The sequence below is a fragment of the Molothrus aeneus genome, chromosome 11 (assembly GCF_037042795.1).
Source record: "Molothrus aeneus isolate 106 chromosome 11, BPBGC_Maene_1.0, whole genome shotgun sequence".
NCBI lineage: Eukaryota > Metazoa > Chordata > Aves > Passeriformes > Icteridae > Molothrus > Molothrus aeneus.
Window position 1 is genome coordinate 10,464,478 of NC_089656.1, and position 21,230 is coordinate 10,485,707.

At 44.0% G+C, this 21,230-nt stretch overlaps 1 protein-coding gene across 2 annotated transcripts; it reads left to right on the forward strand.

Annotated features, from left to right (window-relative positions):
* The first annotated feature begins 471 nt into the window (after positions 1–471).
* RBL2 (RB transcriptional corepressor like 2) lies at positions 472–20,547 on the forward strand. Of its 2 annotated transcripts, XM_066557336.1 has the most exons (23): positions 500–666; positions 1,989–2,119; positions 3,294–3,494; positions 4,230–4,294; positions 7,605–7,733; positions 8,536–8,696; positions 8,802–8,866; positions 9,517–9,703; positions 10,429–10,595; positions 11,092–11,201; positions 12,074–12,177; positions 12,554–12,691; positions 12,894–13,058; positions 13,605–13,716; positions 14,290–14,562; positions 14,887–14,930; positions 15,018–15,158; positions 15,714–15,890; positions 16,054–16,125; positions 16,515–16,629; positions 17,900–18,102; positions 18,313–18,477; positions 18,868–20,547. In XM_066557336.1, exons 1-23 carry the CDS (start codon positions 598–600, stop codon positions 19,036–19,038), a joined length of 3,165 nt encoding a protein of 1,054 aa, XP_066413433.1. In that variant the 5' UTR covers positions 500–597; the 3' UTR covers positions 19,039–20,547. The 2 variants fall into 2 exon arrangements, with proteins under 2 accessions (XP_066413432.1, XP_066413433.1); XM_066557335.1 differs by having other exon boundaries at positions 472–666; positions 14,887–15,158.
* Positions 20,548–21,230: the final 683 nt, after the last annotated feature.

Below are 21,230 nucleotides of genomic sequence, written 5' to 3' on the forward strand. Positions count from 1 at the left end.
CCCCGCACGCTGTGTATATATTTGTACATATTTGTGTACATATTTCTGTCTAGCCCGTGCTCCGCACTCTGTGTACATATTTGTGTATATATTTGTGTACAGCCCGTACCCCGCATTCTGTGTACATATTTGTACATATATGTACATATTTGTATATATTTGTGTGTATATTTGCGCCCAGCCCCTGCCGGCCTGGCCGCTCTCGGCCCGTTCCGGGCTGCCCTCACGATCCCGGCCCCACCCCGCCCCGGGCGCGCTCCCGCTCCGTGCCGCGCGCGCGTCTCGCGGTGCGTGCTGGGCGCGCGCGCCTGCGCGCGGCCGGGGCGGGCGGGCGCCCCGCGGGCCAATGAGCGGGCGCGGCGCGCGGCGGGGGCGGGGCCCCTCCCTCGGTGTTTGGATTCGAACGCGCGGGGCGGCGGCGCAGGCGCGGTGCGCGGAGCGCGGCGCTGCCCCCCAGCGGCGGGGCGCGGCATGGCGGGCGAGGACGCGGCCGGGGCCGAGCCGGGTCCCGCGGGGGGCGCCGCCGCCGCCCCGTCCCCGCCGGGCGAGGACGGGGAGACCCGGCAGCGCTACGAGGAGCTATGCAGGAGCCTCAACATGGACGAGCGCGCCCGCGCCGAGGCCTGGCTGAGCTACCAGAGCATGAGGCGCAACTACACCCTGGAGGTGAGGGGGGGTGACGGGGCCGCGGCCGGCCCGGGGGGAGAGCGGCGGGACGCGCGGGTGAAGTGCGGAGGGAAGGGACGGCGGTGGAGGCGCGGCGGCCTCTCCCCCGCACCGCCCGGGCGGCCGGGAATAGCCATCGCAATTGGGAGTCGTAGCGGCGGAAAGGTGTTAAAAATGGAAGAGCCCCGGTCTCTGTGGTGCTTCGGTTCCCCGCGGTTCGGCCGCGGAGCGGCGCGGTGGCCTCGGCCGGCACCGCTCCGCAGCCGCGCGGGGCCCGCGGAGATGCCCCGCGCAGGTGTGATCGCATTTGTGAGCTGTGTTCTGCGGGCTTGGCACGGCCCGGGCTGGGGGCTGGAGGGTAAAAGGTGACGGCTAGAAGGTAAAGGGCAGAAGGTAAAGGGTTGTCGCGTCGTTCTTGAAAACAGGAACACGCGGTGACGCGCCCGGGTGCTTTGGAAGCTCCTTTTATCGGTGCCTTCCTATAGCAAAAGTGGCGCTTGTGATAAGCCCCGGCAGCTCCCGGGGCCCCCAGCGCTGCCCGCCGGTGACCGGGCGGCTCTCGGGGCAGAGCTGCGGGGCCGGGGCCGCCCGTGAGGGAGGAGGAGCCGCTCGGGCAGCGCCGCTGTCACAGCGCGGGCGGGCGGCGATGCTCGGGGCGAGCCCTGCCGTGCCCCCGGAGGTGTGCGCTCACCCGGGCCCGCGGCAGCACGGAGCCCGGCAAAACCACGGCAGCATCGGAGTCAGGCTGGCCCCTTGTTTTACCCGTCCTTTTTTCCACTGAGGTGTTACTCTTTGATCAAAGACGGAGAATAAAATTTCAAGTGCTCATTAGAATTAATTTCTGTCTTTAGGTACCAGATTGAATAATTGTGTAATACGGAGCAAAATGGAAGCGTTTTTCTTTTTCTGCTGTCCGTTCAGGACAGAAGATTCTTTTGGTTGCAAGAACTGTAGCCTTTCTCTTTTTTGTTGTTACCTTTTTCTTTTAAATTCGAGCAGTATAAAATGCTGTAGAACAACATTAAAAATATATTTTCATATACTCAAAATGTATTTCACACTTTGAGTCAAATGTGAAATTTATAATGGTAACTAGTAAGTTTAGTTTTGATGCAGTTCAGTGTTTAGTGTCTATTTAGCACCTGTTTTGTTGCAGTTAAAAACCCAAAGCACAACAGAAGTTTGAAACAGCAAATCAATTTTCTCACTGGTTGAACTTCATCTGTTCAGGATACAGTGCTTTTCCCCGATGTTGGGCTAGCTGAAAAGCATGTTTTTGTTTTTAGTGCAGTTTTTTAGATGCCTGATGTTTTGTTTCACAGGGAAATGACATGCATTGGCTGGCTTGTGCCTTGTACGTGGCTTGCAGGAAAGCGATTCCAACTGTGAGCAGGGGAACGGCAGAAGGAAATTATGTATCCTTAACCAGAATCCTGCGCTGTTCAGACCAAAGGTAACTTATTCTTGCTGATTTTTAGACACTTACAAAATCTCAAAGGGTGTTTATCACCTTGTGAAATTGGAAATGGAGAATAAAAGCTAAATGTGTTTCTTGTTTCCTGCTTTTGAAGATAGACTTTATATCCCCAGAATGTTTGTGTTAGAGCTCACTGTCACAGAAGTAGGGCAGCTCCTTTGGCTCAGTACTATGTTCATAAAATCACTGGTTTTCAAAATAAGAGATTGACTTCCTTCACTCACAGGAGAAAGAAGCCAGTCACTGAAGAACAGTAAATTTTGGGGGTGTGCAGAGCGTGGACGTCTCACATGAGACACCATTTGTAGTTCACTGTGAAAATGTTCACAAGATTTATCTCTGGTTTTGCATAAGAAAACTTCACCTTTCACATGGTTTTGCTAAAGTCACTAAATGAGGTCAGAATCTGATGAACAAATTTGTGTCAATGTTTATGTCTATAAAGTAATAAAGAAAAGCTTCTGAAATAATTGAATTTATTTATTAGCAATCTCATTGTGTTCTAAAAATTCCATAGATTGTCACAAAATAAAGAATGAATGTTCTTATGTACTTCTTATCCCATTTCGTCTGCTGTTGAAGCATTGCTGCTAAAGTGTTCCTTTATAAGCTTTTATTTTCCAAATTAGAAATTCAGGGTATTAAATGTTGATAAATTGGTTCTGTGATCTGAGCTATCAAGACTAATAACACTGAAAAAGAAGGTGTACATAAAGAAGTAGAAAAGGAATTAAAGCCAAATTTGCAAAGTGCAATTTACTAAAACTTAAGAGGTTTTTCATACTTTATAGAATATTCTTAGCATTTGATATCTTACAGGTTGTTTTATTTAAATTAATAAATTATTCAGAAGAACAAGTCTGATTTCAGATTAATCTAACTGTTGGAGTTGATTTTGTCGTTGTGAGAGGATGCCAGACCTGTGAGTACACAGTTAATGTGGTTATCAGCCCAGCATCTAAAAATATTTCACGAGCTGTCTGAGCTGAACCATGAGCAGGACTGGCTCTGAGTTCATTGTCATGTTTGCAGTGCCACCATTTCATCAGTAGTTTGGGCAGTAGAAATTGCACTTTTGTTGAAAATGTAGAGTTTATTTCTGCAGGAGAAACAAACGGCCTGTCTGATCTAACCCATTCGGTATTTGCAGCTTGATTGAGTTTTTTAACAAGATGAAGAAGTGGGAAGACATGGCAAATCTTCCATCCCAGTTCAGAGAGAGAACTGAGAGATTGGAGAGGAACTTCACCGTTTCTGCAGTCATTTTTAAGAAGTATGAGCCCATTTTTCAGGACATTTTCAGGTATCCTCAAGAAGATCAACCTCGTCAGCAGAGAGGAAGGAAACAGAGGTGGGTTTCTGTTGTTTCCAGACTGATTGTAGAGTATTACTGTAGTGAAAATATAATGAAGTTGCTTGTTTGTCTTAGTTGTATTTTGACTGTATTTTCATAGTTGTTGTTTATAATATCAGAGTTGGTTTTTTCTTGCTTGCAGCAAATTTTTAATCTCTTTTTCAATTTCAGATCTGACAGGGGCAGGAAATCCCAAAGCTGCTGAGTTTCTGATGATTTGTGGGATGGGGGAGAGGGGAGAGATTTCAATCAGCCTGTAGGCAAGGGAAGCACTGGTGTTGTAAAGATGGGAAAGACAGGAAGGATCTGATCCTTTTATGATCTGCATGGCTTTATTAACTCATAGTACTGCTCAGTCTGTTTCACTGCCCAGTAACTCCCATGGATTTCTTCCTAGCTGCAGATCTTGTGGGTATTTTACTTTATAGTAGAAGCTTTGTTTCTTTGTTACTGTTTCTATTTGGAGTGCTGTGGAATTGAACTTGCAGGCTGAAACAGGGGTTCCAGACTAAACCTCCAAACAGGGGTTCCAGTTGTGCCTACACTAAACCTTTTAGGTTTTGTGCATCTTTCTGTATTTCCCTTAGGCAGGGCTTTGTGGGAAGGGTGTAAGATTTTTGCCACACTGCAGTAAAGCTTAGTTTTCTCTTTGAATTAGTGACTCTTGTATGATGTTCTGTCAGTTCTGATTCGTTGAGCTCATTGTCTTCTTGCTGTATTTCCCTCCAACAGGCGACAACCATGTACTGTGACCGAAGTTTTCCAGTTCTGTTGGGTCCTGTTTGTTCATGCCAAAGGTAAGGGATCTGAAATGCATCAGACATAGTTCTATTAGTCCTTATTTTATAGCAGTCCTTAAAACACCCAATAGGTGCAGTGTACATATAATCTTATTGTAAGAGCAGCCTTAAAGCTTATAAGAGCAGTAGAGAATTTCAGATGTGTTTCTTGATGGTGATTGTTGGGAGAAAAAGGAAGGAACAGGATTAAATCCTCATTTTAGGTTTCAATTGTGCAGTCACAGCATGTATAGTCCAAAATCTTTCCTCATCAAATCTGTGTCTTAAAGAGTTTCCACATCCCTAGGCCTTGTTTCAGGTCCTGCTTTGGTGAGTGTTCACTGAGAGTGATGCATAAGTAAGGTAGTGCTTTGGGGAAAATAAAGACAATATTGATAAATAAAGACAATATTTCCATGTGGAAGGAGCATCATTGTAGATCAGATCTGCTGATAATGTCCAGTAACTTGATTTTTTTTCATAATATAATACCTATCAGAGGAAACCCAATATTTTTATTTCTCCAAGGAAAGGTATAAAAGGATTTTGTTTTGTTTTGTTTGGGAGTGGGTGGTGGGATGTGTTTTTTCAAATTTCAGTGTTAAGATTCCTACAGTGTGCTATGATTTCCTTAAGTGGTGATTTTGAGGCTAGGACAGAGTAGGCTGTGGCAATATTGAATGGCCTGGCACTAATTTTGTTCAGCACAGACCTTTGTTTACAAAGCCTTTCTTTCAGCACTGTGCCACACTGCAGAGAGTTCCTGGCAGCAGAGCTGGACCCTCAGCACCACATCCCTGCAAAAGTCAGGCAGGGTGTGCTGGGGCACAAGTGCTGCTCTGAGCACTCCATCCTGTGAGGAAGATGCCTTTTTGTAAGGCTGCAAATTCCACCTTATTGGGCAAGAGAAGTCTTTCCTGAACAAGGGTGGTGCTCTCAGCCTGAAACACAGCATGATTTCAGCCACTGATCCCAGCAGAGTTAGTGCTGTACTTATTTCCAGTCAGTCAGGACTTCACTGCCTTAGCACAGGTAGGCAGCTGTAAGTAGGTCAGTCTGGAAAATCACTGGTTTTTCTTTTCCTTTCTGTGAAGTCTGCACTTCTGTGGGAAGATTGGATGGTTGACAAGGTGCAGAGGGACTTTATGGTTCTTCCTGTTGCTAAGTTAGTGACTGATATGTTTGAGTAAGTGCATCATCCATTGACTACATGGTAATTCCAAGCAGTTTCAGATGTGGTAACTAACCCTGTGGAGAATACCATGTTGATAACACATCCAAGTGAATTCTACAAGGAAAAGGAAAAATTACAGTGCATAGAAGCTGTAAGGTTACTAAATTATTATTAAAGTGTGGCAGCAGTTTAAAAATGGAAACTATTTGTTTGTAAAAGTGTTGACTATTAAGGCCTTGGGTGTTGGTGTGAGGTTTTGTGCTGTGTGGTTTGGGGGTGGGCAGTAAATCCTTATCACAGCAACCACACAGCAGTGGCAGGCCCAGGCTTGTCTGCTCCTGCAGCCCATTGCCTTCAGTTCATGCACTGCACTCTGAGGGAGCCCCTTGTTCACTGGGACTGCACTTCAGCAAACTGTTTGTAAGAACTGCTCTTCAAACTCTTTCATTTCTTTCTTTAAAACTGATGGGGGAAGAAAATCTCTGGTGTTTTATTATTTGATACTTGATATATTTGATATTTTAGTTGTGAAAGGGAGCCTTGTTTGAAATGTCAGCAAATTACTATGGAACTACTGGTACTGTGAAATTATATTTATTTCTGTGCTGACAGTAAGTTCTCATGGTTGTGGAATTGATCCTGTGTTATGACAATTACTTTGAGAATTTTATTGATTAAAGATTTGCTAATAGTATTTAGGATTTTCATTGCTTTGCTGTGAACCATTAATGACTTGGAAATAACTGATAAGTGGATAAAGTTAATTAAAATTTCATCTAAGGTTCATTATTGTAAATAGTTCAAATTATCTGCATTTAAATAATTTTTCTTCTAACAAACATGGAACCAGAAAATAACATAAATTTGAACAAACTGGTATGTTACTGGTAAAAAAATAACAGCATAATTGAGAAAAATTCTCTAATCATGTATCCATGTCAACGTGTTCTAAGTGAGTTTATTACTATATGATAGATTTCTTCAAGAATTTAGATCTGTTCTTCATAGTGGGCTCAGCCAAATGATTTGGAGCTTCCCTGAGAAAAAAAAGGGAGGGTGGAAAGAGTGGAAGAGTCATTAGTATTTAAGGAGAAATAGAAACATCATGCTGTGCATAAAAAGTGAATTGTGATTTATGTTATTGATTAATTGTATAATTTATTTTACTAAACTGTTTTAGCTGTGACCACTCCTCGAGAGGAATATCATAAACATAAATGACTTCAGTAAAGAGTCACATACAGCTCTGATTGTAATCGTTGTGAAAGGTGTTAAAAGAGTGAAGAGGTTACAAGGACTCTTTTCTGCAGGAAAATGAGAGATAAAAAATCCTTCATAAACCAGGACCAGAGATAGACACAGTCAGCTCCTCTGTAAAGCACAAGAGAAATGAAGTTATGTTTATTACTGTTAATAATGAATATGCCCCCAGCAAATTGTTTTGCAAGAAAAAACAGATTGTTAAAAAAACAAATCTGACTTTAGGTACAGGTTTGTTCTGGGAGTGAGGGGCAGGGGCTGAAGGAGGAGGCAGTTTCTAGGCCATCTAAAACCTGGATCCAGCCTTGCCAAAGTTAAAGTTGTTTGCAGCAATGCAAAGCTGGGGAAAAGAGGAAAAGTTGAGTCTCAGAACCCATTCTACCCCTCCCTGGCCTTCAGAGCAGAATTTGCTTGGGGCAGGTGCAGTGGGGATCCAGTGAAGGACATGGCTGTGCCAGGCAGTGGGGCTGGTGCTGCCAGAGTTACGGAAGCAGGATTTTCTTCCTTGGGGCAGCTTGCATTACACAGTTAGTGCTGCTTCAAGTGATTTATGCACTGCTTAATGAGGTTACTGTGAATGAGGGAGCAGCAACAGCTGATTTAGGAACATTTTGGTAAGGTTTGATTTCAGCACAATTGGGTTCCTTCACAATTGTTGTTTCTGAAAAAGTATTTTACTTTTCTATTTGTTATGTGTTATTGGGAGTCTGCTTTATTGCCCGTGTTGCTATCCAGGTACTTACAGTCATTAACCACTGTGTTTCCAAGATTGCATTAGTGATTGTAATACAAACATCAACAGTCTCTTGGTTAAAAGATTCTGAAATTTTAATTTTTCAAATTTACTTTACTTTTTCTGCTAATTTTATGTCTTATGTCTTTCTAATATTGCAGGAAATTTTCCTATGATCAGTGATGACTTGGTCAATTCCTACCATCTCTTGTTATGTGCTTTGGATCTCGTGTATGGAAATGCTCTGCAGTGTCCCAACCGTAAAGAACTCCTGAATCCTAATTTTAAGGGTATGTTGAAAAAAACAAGGTGATTTGAAATACATGAGAACTAATATTTTCTGCATCCGGCTACACAGTTCCATTCCTGTTAATGTAGCATGTAATAACAGACTAGTGAATTCTGTAAATAATACATTAGGTCAAGAATTTGATGTACTGTGGAAATACTCTTGAAGGAAGTTCCACAGTAATACTTTGAGTTAATGAGGATTTAATGTCAGTGGAAAAGTGCATAAAGACACAGCCATCACTGGACACAGTGAGACTGGAATGTTCTGTAGTGCAGCAGTTTGGAAAGACCCAGGGCTCAGATAGATTTGTTTCTCTCTCATTTCTGGATTGCTGCTGTTCTCTTTCTGAAGAGAATGGAAGTGTAGGTTGACTTGATAACCACAAATTCAAATGAATGGGGAGAAGCTGCCTTTGAATTTCTGATGTAACTCTTCCCAGGCTTGCACTTCATTTTCAGTGCTGTACAGGATTGGCCAAGTGTAGTGCTTCAGATGTGACCTGGGACTATTATCTCAAATAAATATTGTAGTTCACCAATGTTTGATTTTTTTTTCCTATTAGAATTGATATATGTAATTTTTATCACTCAGTAACTAATGCTTTTAAATCTCTAACTCAAAATTTGCTTTTGATAACATTGCCCAGTTAGTGGGCATTGTGTAGTTCTTTCAAGAGAGCTAATTAGTTGGCTGTTTTAATTTCATACTACCTTGACTACACAGCACTGAAGAATTTAACTTTAATAAGAAAGCAGGATATGGATTTGCAAAATTAAATCATACAATATTCTGAATTGTAGGTCTACCTGAAGACTTCCATAGTAAGGATTATAAAGTATCATCTGATCCTCCCTGCATCATTGAAAAACTGTGTTCTTTACATTATGGATTAGTTTTAGAAGCAAAAGGTATAAAGGAACATTTTTGGAAGCCATATATTCGGAAGCTTTTTGACAAAAAGGTTGGTCAGTAAATTTGTAATATAGAAAAATCTTTCCTTACTTGTTACCTTCAAAACCTTTATAAGAAATAAAATGCCCATCCTTTGTTCTTAAATGTCTTGCAGCTTTTGAAAGGAAAAGATGAAAACCTGACGGGATTTCTGGATCCTGGGAACTTTGGAGACAGCGTGTGAGTGCCTGAGTCCCTGTCTGTGGTTTGGTTTGCAGCAGTGCCCCTCTGTTCCCTGAGCTGAGCACTGGGAGCAGCCATGCCTTGTGTTCAGGATGGCCAGCCAGCACTGCCTTCCTGTTCTGGCACTGCTTGGAAGAGGAACAGTGCTTCAAGATGGTGTTACCTGATGGCTGCCTTTATTCTTACGTTTCTCTTTCCTGGATTTTTTGTTTGTGTGTAACTCAGAGTTATTATGAAGAAGGTGTGGGAGCACATTGAGTAGAAGTGGGAGGGAAAAAATGGGTTTGTTGGTGTTTAGAGATGTTTATGGGTAGGACTTACTTTCTTTTAATGATATAAAAATGGTTCAGTGAAGTTTATGATATGAGCTGTGTAAATTTTGAGGAGTTTCCAGGAAATAGGAGTTCTCAGTGTTTTAGTGTGTTCTTCCTGCAGCTGGATAAATGTCAGGGCATCAAATACATGGGGGAAATAATGTCCTTGCCACTGTCATGTATAAGGTACTGTAGATCTTAAAGGAGCTTCAGTGAGAGTCAAAGGAAATTTGAAGTAGACTTTCCCCAGGCCAGAGCTGTGTTCAGTGTGTGAGCAGATAAACAAAGCAGTCTAAATAAAGGGGGTTTGTCTGCCTTTCCTTTCTGCTGTAGCAAAGCCATCAACAAGGCCTATGAGGAGTATGTTCTGTCAGTGGGAAACCTCGATGAGAGAATTTTCCTTGGCGAGGATGCGGACGAAGAGATTGGAACTCTCACAAGGTGCTTGAACACACCTTCAGGACTGGAAACAGCTGAGAGGGTACAAGTGAAGCATAATTTGCAGCAGCATTTTGACAGGGTGAGTATGGCATGGTCTGTGTTGCTGTTTTTATATGCCACCCTCCCTGTCTGCCTATGGAAACAGAAATAAAACACACCTCAGAGTGTGGGGAGAAAACAGGTGGAGTATGGGGAGCTGGACCCCATGGTGAAGAATGTCATGTATTTGTTCAGTTACTGTGTGGCTAGGTAATTAGAAGATGCATTATTTTGCTGTGCTCTAATTGAAGGGATATCCTTGATGTTACATTATTTTAATGTGATGGCTTGGTCTGATGCAAATAAACTAAAATGCTGATCAGAAGGACTTCTCATGTTAAAAGTTAAACTTGCTGAAAGGAAGCCCTGGCTCAGTACACTTCTGCTATGAGCAGCTACCTTTGTTACTTGGGCTAGGAAGAGATACTGGAATTTAGGGAGGATTTTTGAGATTGGTCTAATTGTTTCACACTCAATTCCAGCACCTGCATTTCAGCATAGATCACATCCCCTCTGTTTATACACAACTGTTTGATACAAACATCTGAGCACCACAGACAAATTCTTCATTGCTCTTACCTGAGTCATGGTCTGGTTTGGGCTGTTTAATTAGGAGCCATTTTTTTTCCATTTTCAGAGTAAGAATTCTGCAAATTCACCAGTTCCAGAGTAAGAATTCTGCAAATTGATGTTTCTTGGTTATGACCTTTATCAAAGTTCACAACAGAGTGCATATGTATATGTGGTTATTTTTTTTATTTTCAGTCCAAATCACTGAGGATCACAACCCCCCTTACTGGCCGCAAGTACATTAAAGAGAGCAACCCATACGTGACACCTGTTTCCATAGCAACCTACAGCCTGAGCCGCCTGCACACGATGCTGGCAGGGCTGAAAAATGCCCCCAGTGAAAACCTGGAGCAAATACTCAGGTAAATTTGGTGTTTAGCCAAATAACCCTATTTTCTATTCTAGTTTTAATAGCAAACATTAATGCTGAACAATGTAAATTAAAAGGTGAGCCAGTCCTTTACTACTGGAGTAAAATGGAATCCAGAGAGACATTTACATTTTGAAGGACTGTTCTCTTTGTTTAGACTCATCTGTCCTTAGAGATTGATGAATATCCACCATTTAAAACCCAGCAGATCTGGGATTCTCTAACCACAAGCTGCCAGTATAAAATTTTCAAGACCTTTCTTCCTACTTAACAAATGGCACTACCTAGGAAATCACTCCATAGTGTAGGAGATGCAAACCAAACTTTATTCCCCATGTGGATAAACTGTTTTGCAGTTAGATACATTTGGGTCTGTTTGTATTGCTGTGCAGTATATTTCCATTTTTGTGCTTTCAACATATTAAAAAATAGGGTGGTTTTGGTTTTAGTAGGAATAGTATATTGAAAATGTTTATTTTTATTTTCAGGTCATGCTCCAGAGATCCTTCTCAATCCATTGCAAACAGAGTTAAAGAAATGCATGATGTGTACTGTCAGAGCACTCAGTCTGAAGGAGAATTCAGTAATTTTTCCAAAGGTGGGAAACATTTTTCTTACCCATAAAATGCATACACATCCATCTCTTGTAATGAAGTTTTACATACAGTTTATGCTTTAGCACAAGTGTCTTTTCTACTTCTCTTGCCTTTTCCTGTGTTCTTTAGACACAGCAAATTTCAATGCTGTGTAAAGTTTTATAATCAGCCTTAGTTTGAATCGCTGGAATTTGATCATACTTTCAGCACTAGAGAAGAGAAATTAAAAGGACTTTTAAGTGTACCATTTTTTCTGTCAAGTCTGAGATTATTAGTGAGGCATGGATTTCTGTGCTGGTGAACAAAATCTGAGTAACTGTAGTCTTTAAAAACCCAACAGCAACTTTGGCTTACATATGAGGATGGATTAGTAGAGGTATTAAAATCCTGCCAGTGTAAACACCAAAACATGATTTGCAAAGTTGTCTTGATAGCTGAAGTGCCTGAAGATGGATTGAATATAAGGAAGATGCTCTTGACCTTGTTTCTTAATAAGACCTTCCTTTGCTCTTGTCAGCTTGGTTGCTTCACTGCTTTTTGTTGGACAGTGCAAGGTGGATCCATACAGGTGCATTTTCTGAATTTGCATTGTGTCTATTCTAGCAACATAAAGGATTGTTCCTATATATGGTGATGTAATACTGATAGCCAAAATCTGGCTCAGTAGCATCTTACTCTGCTCTGCATTCACAAGTCAGTGCAGCGTAGGAGAAGGATTCCTACATTAACTTGAAATTCACTGGTTTAGTCCTGAAAGCATTGTATCCACAGAACACAGAAATCCACACAAGGTACTGTTGCATTTCTGTATCTGAAGATGAAGAATATTTTTTCTTGCATTTTACAATATTACTTCTATTTAAACTTCCTGCAGATGTTGCTAGTAAACATTTTCGTCTTGCTGAGATGCTCTACTACAAGGTCTTGGAGTCAGTCATTGAGCAAGAGAGGAAGAGACTGGGAGACACTGACTTATCTGTAAGGAAAACTAATCAAAGGGTTCCTCACTTTTAAAGTTGGACCTGCAAAAAAAGAACACAGATGTAGAGCAGAATTGTCAGCTATTTAAAATGAGGGTAAATCTCTGAGAAGAACCCTGTAAGTACTCCTGAATGGAAGAAAAAAGGTTCAAGAAATTGTGTTTGCAAACACAAAGATAGATGAAATTTTTAATGGCTCTTTAATTTTTAATGAGCCATTTTAAAGATGGTTCATTTTGAACTCACTTCTGTCCCTTAAAAAATAACTTCACTTTCTATAAGTTTGAGAATCTTAACTGTTGAGACAATAAAAAGTGTTTTATTCTTCTATGGTTACACTGTAAAATAAGCTTTAAAATTTGCAACTCTTGCAGGCAATACTGGAGCAAGATGTGTTTCACAAGTCTCTGCTGGCATGTTGCCTGGAGATCATTACCTTTACATACAACCCACCTGGAAACTTCCCTTTCGTCACTGAAATATTTGACATTCCAGTTTATCATTTTTACAAGGTAATGTGTTTGATAGCTAGAAATGCTTACAAAGTCATGAGTGCTCATTGACCTGTATGACAGCCTAGGATTGAGTCATAGTAATGCAGTGTTTCTAATAGTCTCTTCTTCCTTGAAAACCAAGTATTGGAATTAGAGCTTTGTCTAAGAACAAATCTCTGAAACAAGTACATTATGTTGATCCTAATTATCCACTGCACAGGTAATTGAGGTTTTCATTAGAGCAGAGGACGGCCTTTGTCGGGAAGTGGTAAAACACCTGAACCACATTGAAGAGCAGATCCTGGAGAGTATGGCATGGAAACAGGGATCTGTACTGTGGGACAGGATCAGAGAGAATGAAAACAAAGTTCCTACTTGTGAAGAGGTGAGCACATCTTTCTGTGTGTTACATAGCTTTCATAATCAGACAGGATGGCAGAGAGAGGACTTTGTGCCCTGAAGGAGAGGCCTGACATGTCCCAGTAGCAGTTCCACCATCCCAGCCCATCAGTGCAGGCAAAGCAGCAAGTGCAGTGTGCTCTGGCCTGGTCAGGGCCATCTCTGTGGAGACACCTGCAACAGAGACAGGCAGCATAGATGATTCTCATCCAGTATTTTATTGGTGTAGCAGAACGGTGAACAAAATGGTCAAGCAGGGAAGGTTTTGACAAGTAACTCTTGGAAGGATTTTTAGACAAGAAATGTGGTAAAAAGTACACACAGTAGCCACAGAAAGACTGTTACAGTGTGTATCTTGCAGAGCAGTACCATCACCAATCACTATTGGTCTTGTTGGGCTTAGGGTAGGTTTATCACTTTTCTTGTTATTTTTCCACAAAGTCTTGCTGTTCAAAACATGTAGTGCTTTTAAAAATGAGCTATGTAGTTAATGTGTGATACAGACACTCTAACAAAAGGATAAATATTTCAGGTAATGCCACCTCAGTACTTTGAGAGATCTGCTGGGAGCAGTGTTGTAGGCTCACCGTTGACACCACGGCGAATAAACGAGGTTCGTGCTGAAAGCGGAGGGCTGGGAAAAGGTGAGATTTTCTAAAGCAGAACATGCTGTGCATTGCTTACTTGGATTGAATTGTGCAAGGGAGGAAGCTGCTTTAATGCCAGTGTACAGTTAGCTGCAAACACATTGGTAAAGGGTATTGCAGCTCATAGAGTTGCATCAGAGGTCTAAGACTGATGGATTGATCATCTCAGTGTGACCAGTACTGCTTTGATAGGGTATTCTCAGGTGATGGATATGAACAGCATGTGTATGTGTGTGTTAAACCGTATTTATACAAGCACACACAGCTTTCACTCTAATTGGTTTGCTTTATTGTTATACTAGAAAAGAAACCCCACTATATATTATGTGATATCTCAAATGTTTTCCACTAGAAAAAAATAAAATATAATGTATGAACTTAGAAAAATATTAAATGGAGCACTGTTGAAGATTAAGTCATCTCTAAAAGCAATCTGCATTTTTAAAATTTTTTCTTGAAGGCCTTTGCATGACATATTTTGGTTTGCATTAGATTTCCAACGCCTTGTAAAGCAAATGATTATAAAACAAGAGTTCAATAGATACCTGCGTGTGTGTTTTTGCTCTGCAGGCCTCTCCTCCCCTCCAGCCAGCCTGTATGACAGGTACAGCTCTCCCACAGCCAACCCCACGCGGCGGCGCCTGTTCGCCGACAATGACGGTGCCCCCGAGGGTGGCACGGCCGTCAGGGTGCCCCCACAGCCCGTGGTGAGCACGGTGCCAGTGCAGAACATGAGCCCCGAGGCCGTGTCCGTGACCCCCGTGCCTGGCCAGACCCTGGTGACAGTGGCAACGGCCACCGTGACAGCCAACAACGGGCAGACGGTGACAATCCCTGTGCAAGGTGAGGGAAACGCTGCTGCTCAGCCATTCAGGCTTGCTCCCATCAGGGCATTAGAGCACAGCCACGGGGAGAACTGCATTACTATGGAAACCTTTCTTCAACTTCATTATCTTCTCATCTCATGATGAAGCTTCATGAGATGAGAAAGTATGAAAGTATGACGTGGAAAGTATTTTGATTAAACAATTTCATGTATAATATACTAAATGTCTAGTAATAAGTAGCTAATAAAAGAAGTACTAAATTATTTTTAAAAACTCACACCCCCGCCCCCCATCCCCCCCAAGCTTGCTCCTATTTCAGGCTCTTTTTGTTACATTACAGGTATTGCCAATGAAAATGGAGGAATAACTTTCTTCCCGGTCCAGGTAAATGTAGGTACCCAGCCCCAGGCTGTGTCTGGGCCCATGCAGCCTCTGAGTGCCCAGACTCTGACTGGCACCCTGAACCCTCAGATGGCTGGGGCAGCACTGCAGCTGCCAGGCCAGCTAACAGTGCAGCAGATCTCCCCTGGAGAGCAGAGACAGACCCAGCACCTCAGTGCCACAGCTGTCAGGCCTCGCAAGATGGGCTCACTCGCACTCTTCTTCAGAAAGGTACTTCTTGATCTAAGTTTGCTTTGCTTAGTTCTTATTTTGGTAAACTTGCAGTAATTTTAAAACTACACATTTACTGGTTGTAATAATGAGGGCATATTACATTTAATATTCATACACACCCAGAGTAGTTTTCTCCTGCAGGCCACTTCTCACTAGCAAAGGAGTGTGCTGGCACATAAGGACATAGAAATAGATCTGTACTTGGCCAGCAGGTTCTTAAAGGTGTCCCTTTTCTTGAAAGCTATTCCAAAGAAAGAGGTTAACTTTTGAGACTTTCTGGTGTATTCAATACAGGGGTTGCTGTAGGCACTATGGTGCCCTTTCTGTGCTCAGGACAGCTTGGAATTTAAGCTTCAAACAAATGTTTTCTTAGCACTGACACCAATACTGAGAATGTCTGTGCCTTGTAAGTGAAACAGTTAAATTTGAACTTAGTTATTCTTCTCTGGCTTAGCATTTGCACAAGCTCTGCAGGTGTGCAAGCTGAGCTACTCTTGCTGGGTCAGAAGAGCAGCGTTGCTGTGGCCCTGAGCACAGTGTCCCGTGTCACAGGTGTATCACTTGGCCAGTGTTCGTCTGAGGGACCTCTGTGCCAAACTCGATGTGTCTGATGAGCTGCGCAAGAAGATCTGGACATGCTTTGAGTACTCCTTGGTGCACTGCCCTGAAATCATGATGGACAGACACCTGGATCAGCTGCTGATGTGTGCCATTTATGTCATGACTAAGGTAAAGTGGAAGCAAAGAAAAAGCAGACAAAAATCTCCTTTAATACTCAATATTCCCAGTACTACTTCCTCAGAAAGCCCCAAACCAACAAACACACACAACCCCAAGCCAAACAACCCAATAACCTGCAGAAAAACTGAACCTTTTCTGTGCATCCCCTTAGGTCACTAATGAAGACAGATCATTCCAGAACATCATGCGCTGCTACCGGACACAGCCACAAGCCAAGAGCCACGTGAGCACAGCCACTATTTAACCTTCTGGAATCTGGTTTATTAAATGCCTTCATTCTATTTTAGGAACTTGGTTGGTAAAGCAATATTTAGTATTAAGGGGATGCAGTCTGTGAACCATTCTCAAAAGATAGTGGTTGTATCCAAAATCCTGCACTACTGCAAGCTCTTTATACTAAACTGTACCTAAAATAGAAAATGTTCTTTACTTAAAACTGAAGGAGGCAGTGCCCATGGGCCATTACTGCTCTTAGGAGGCTGTATTTTGCCCTGCAAGCAGCAGTTTGGTACTACAGTGAAGCTCTGGCAGCAGATGTGCCGTGCAGGCAGCAGTTCCCTGTCTGGGTGACAGCTGCACCGTGCCCTGCTCACGCTGCTCCTGTCCCTGCAGGTCTATCGCAGTGTCCTCATCAAGGGCCGCCGCCGCCGCCACTCGGGCAGCAGTGACAGCAGCAGCCAGCAGAACTCGCCCACAGACAGGAGCAAAGACAGGAACAAGGAAAGAAGTGAGTGATTCCAAATGCCAGGGGGTTGGGTTTAATTCCATTGCCAAAACTGTGTGTGTAAATGAAGAGTCAGATTTTGTGTTGTTTCACCCCAAACAGTTCCTCCTTTGGTAAACTTTGACACAATTAAGAATAGATTGGAGTTACTCTAACTCCAGGCTTTTATTGCACCCACTCTGACAGTTTCAAATCCCTCCCCACATGCACTTACCTTGGGAATTTGCCGTGCTGGCCTGAGCTCTGAGTTCAGCTCACATATCAAAGAACTTTGGAGTCTTTGCAGAATGAGGAAATCTGGGCTACCTCAGGTTCACAGCTACTCTTATCACAACCAGAGAGCTGCAGCAGTTTCTTTTGTAGCACTGTCTGTCTGCAGAAATAGGAACACCACCCACAGCATTGATTTCAGTGTAGCTGACAGCTCTGGGGATTCTTCCCTTGATATGTGAACTGACACATTTTCCTTGAATTAACTTTTATAAAAGAAACCGCAGAGGTGATGCTGTGTATTCCTACCAGCAGTTTTCAAGGTATTTAATAGATGATGGTAATAAGTAGTAGGCATTAATATTTTCTGTCAGAGGGAGTGGCAGGGAGGGAAGGCAAAAAAGTATGTATATTTTGCAACTTCCCACATTAACTTAGCAGGAAGTATGGCCAAGCCAAATATTTCTCCTACTGACCGAAAAAGACTACCATTCTTTACTTGAAATGGAGCCAGACAGCAACAAGAAAGAGCTCCTGCTGAAAGTATAACACAAATGCTGAAAAATGGAGTTTCAGCTCTTTTTATATCATCATGCAACTCAGCTCCTACAGCAAATCCCTTGCACTTTATGCAGTAAGAAGTTAGAAATCAACAAAGCTTTTGTGTAAGGGACAACGCTGAGGGATCAAAACCAGACAACTCAGGGATCAAACCAGGCAGAGTGCTGGTGGCAGCGGGTTCCCGGTCCCTGTTTGCCGAGGGTGGCTGGCCCTGTGCCCGCAGGGCAGGCAGTGCCCACAGGGCTGGCTGTGTGCCCACAGCCCTGAGCGGTGGCTGTGCCCGCAGGGCTGGCAGTGCCCACAGGCCAGGCAGTGCCCGCAGGGCAGGCAGTGCCTGAGCCCTGAGCGGTGGCTGTGCCCGCAGGGCAGGCAGTGCCCGCAGGGCTGGCAGTGCCCGAGCCCTGAGCGGTGGCTGTGCCCGCAGGGCAGGCAGTGCCCACAGGGCTGGCAGTGCCCGCAGGGCAGGCAGTGCCCGAGCCCTGAGCGGTGGCTGTGCCCGCAGGCAGCCGTGACTCCAGCCCGGTGATGCGCTCCAGCAGCACCCTGCCCGTGCCCCAGCCCTCCAGCGCGCCCCCGACCCCCACGCGCCTCTCGGGCCCCAACAGCGACACCGAGGAGGAGGAGCGTGGGGACCTCATCCAGTTCTACAACAACGTCTACATCGAGCAGATCAAGGACTTTGCCCTCAAGTACACTTCAAATGCAGTAAGTTACATTCTGTGCTTTTTCTTAGTAAACAGAGCTTTATCTTCTGACCACACAGTAAAATTTCCTTACGTTAAAAAATACTAATCTGGCCTAATAACAGAACACCACTTGCATTTGTTGTCCATTGTGTGGTAGCACCTGTGTGGAAAAGCCTTGCTGCAGTGAGCCCTGAGCTCAGGCTGCAGTGTCTCTGTTCTCTCCGAGCAGACAGACTCCCCCCCGCTCTCGCCGTACCCGTTCGTGCGCCTCAGCTCCCCCCGCAGAGTGCAGCTCTCCCAGCACCACCCCCTGTACATCTCACCACACAGGAACGAGTCTGCCCTCTCTCCCCAAGAGAAAATATTCTACTACTTCAGCAGCAGCCCCTCGAAGGTGAGACTAAAGGGTTTCAATCTGATTTTTTAAATCCTTAACTCTGCTTATTGTTTCTGGTAGTGAAATTAGAGCAGACTCTGCGACACAAAGTTTTGTTTACCTTGTCCAACACACACATCATCACCTAATGCTCATCAGACTGCCAGCGCAGCTGCCACAGCTGTAGGGGCTGGGTGGGCCTTTGAGCTCTGCATGCAGTTACAAACTCGAGTTTAAGATTCACTCTGGTAAGGGAAAGACCAGTACAGTGATGAAGACAATGCTTTGGTACACTACAGATTTCCATAAAAGAGCCTGTCCAGTCCTACTGCACTGTGTCTAACATCACACTGGGGCAGTCACAAAATAGTGAGAGCTAATCCTTCTTCTGGCCCCTCCTCCCTGCAGAGGCTAAAGGAAATCAACAGCATGGTTAGAACTGGAGAAACACCCACAAAGAAGAGAGGCATCCTCCTGGAAGATGGAACTGAAGCCCCAGCCAAGCGGATCTGCCAGGAGAATCACACGGCTCTGTTGAGACGACTCCAGGACGTAGCGAATGACCGAGGGTCCCACTGAGCCTGCACAGCTCCTCCCTCCCTGACTGTGCTGAGCCTGGGCCAGGGCAGGAGGGGGACAGCTCTGGGGACAGGCAGGATCCACCTCAGACCTGCAGCACAACCCCAGGCCCTGCTTAAGCTCTTCACAAGGCAAGTGACCCCTCCCCAGCCTTGCCTGGAGAACACATCCCTAAGCCAGCTGTGGACCTTGCAGCAGGCATTTACAGCTTTGCTTTGCTCTAGTCAGTGCTTCACCCTTGTCAGCTGGGGCCAGACAGGTCCAGGGACCTCAGCATGGAGCCCTGCACCAAGGCACCCACAGACAGTGTCAGGGTTCCTCACTAACCCCCTCACAAACTAACAGCTTAGGAGAGTAACATTCTCACACAGTCCAGTTCTTCTTGCAAAGGGACAAGGGGCACATTTTGAGCCCTGCAGGAAGGACTCTGTCCAGATTTAGGATGTTCCATGTACCTTTGAGAAGCAGCACCGTGTTGAGCTTTAATGTGTGGCCCTTTGCTGTACCAAGGGAGGTGATTGTGTTGATGGGTTTGAGCTGTGCAATGTTTGAAAGTGAACTCATATTCCCAAGGTGACACTTGGGATGGGGCTGTGAAGCATCATGTTTAAAGCAGATGAGTTTTGCTGTATATTTGCAATGGCACTTTCTAAATGTGAATATTTTTTGCAAAGGCCGACTTCAGCTGTCTTTCTGTACTGAAACAATTTGACTTTTGTATTTATTATAATCTGACATCCCATTGCTCCTCTTGTCAGCAAATGGCACTAAGAATTCATTGCAACTCAGTGCATATGCAGCAATGAATGCAGGAAGCCAGGGATGTGTGCTTTTTTCAAGGAATTTTATATGCTTGTTGCTTTTCTTGATAGTCAGGCACTGTAGCCCTTGCTCACTCAGCAGCAGGAACCTGGTGCCCACCTCCTACAACATACATTTAGATATTCTGTTGGTGTTTAAAGGACAGGGCTTGGCAGTTTGGTTTTGTGTTTTGGTTTTTGTAAAAAGCCTAAACCAGGCTGCCTGGGAGAAATCCCTCCCCTACCACCACAATCAGCAGGTGCTGCACATAAATTTAGCACTTGTTTTCATTTAAAATAGGTCCAAAATACCAGACTTGTTAGGAAAGCATCAACCCTCTCCCACAGTACAGGATGCCAGTCCTCTGCTGGGGAGGGGGTGTTCTTCATGTAAAATGTGGCACACTCAGGTTCCAGAAGGCTTTCTGAGAGAGCAAAAGCTGAAAGCCCTGTTTTCAGTCATTCCTGCCCATCTGAAGAATAGGAAAGTGTAAGACTTAGCTCCACTATAAAATTCAGCTAAAGTAAAATAAAAACATGTTTTTCTTACCTGCATAACAAAAGCTGAAGTCCAGAAGTTGTGTAGATGTTTCTGTAAAAATATTTATGGAAGTGTCAGACAATTCTTGTTGTTACTATGTTCCATTAACTTCACTTTGTATGAAAATATTGCAATTGTATTTTTCAATAAAGACTTTATAGACTCTCAGTTTCCTGTTTGTGTGTGAGAAGCATTGCATGTGCAAAGCTAGAAAGTCTGCAGCAAGGACTTCAGTCCTTCACTGCAGTTCAAGGTTTAAAAATAAATGAATGCTCACATCTTAGTCACAGCACAAGGGGAAGGATTTACTCTTTACTCCTGCCCTGGTTTAGGCACTGTGGTTGTTCCATGTGTGTCCCCTCCTGCTGCTCCATCAGAAGGCACCAGGCAGGGCCTGGGAGTGCCAGCAGTGCCAGGGAATGCCCCAGCTCCGGCTGCTGCTCCCTTGGCAGAACAGGAGGAGGAGGAGGATGGTGGCTGCCTCACTGCACAGCACTGGGGGGCTCCAGAACAATCTGCCCTCCCTGCAGGAGCTGTTCACACAAGATCTCACACACCCAGTGACAGCAGAATTATTTCCTGAATGCTGGGGACTCAGTACCCACATTCCCACTGAGGGGAATTTCTAAACATTCTTAGGTAGTTTAGAACAGCTCTGACCACCACTGCTGCTATATTTGTACAGCTACAGATGCACTGGTTGTCCCCTGCCTTTTTACCTAGGGGGCCTGAGACTATTTCATCAATAGTTCCTGTTCCTTTCTGAAAACAAGTTGTTAAGTTAGCCTCAGCTGTAACTAATAATAAAGATAGAACTTGCAGTTTCTACTTTGAAGAAAATGCTAAAAAAA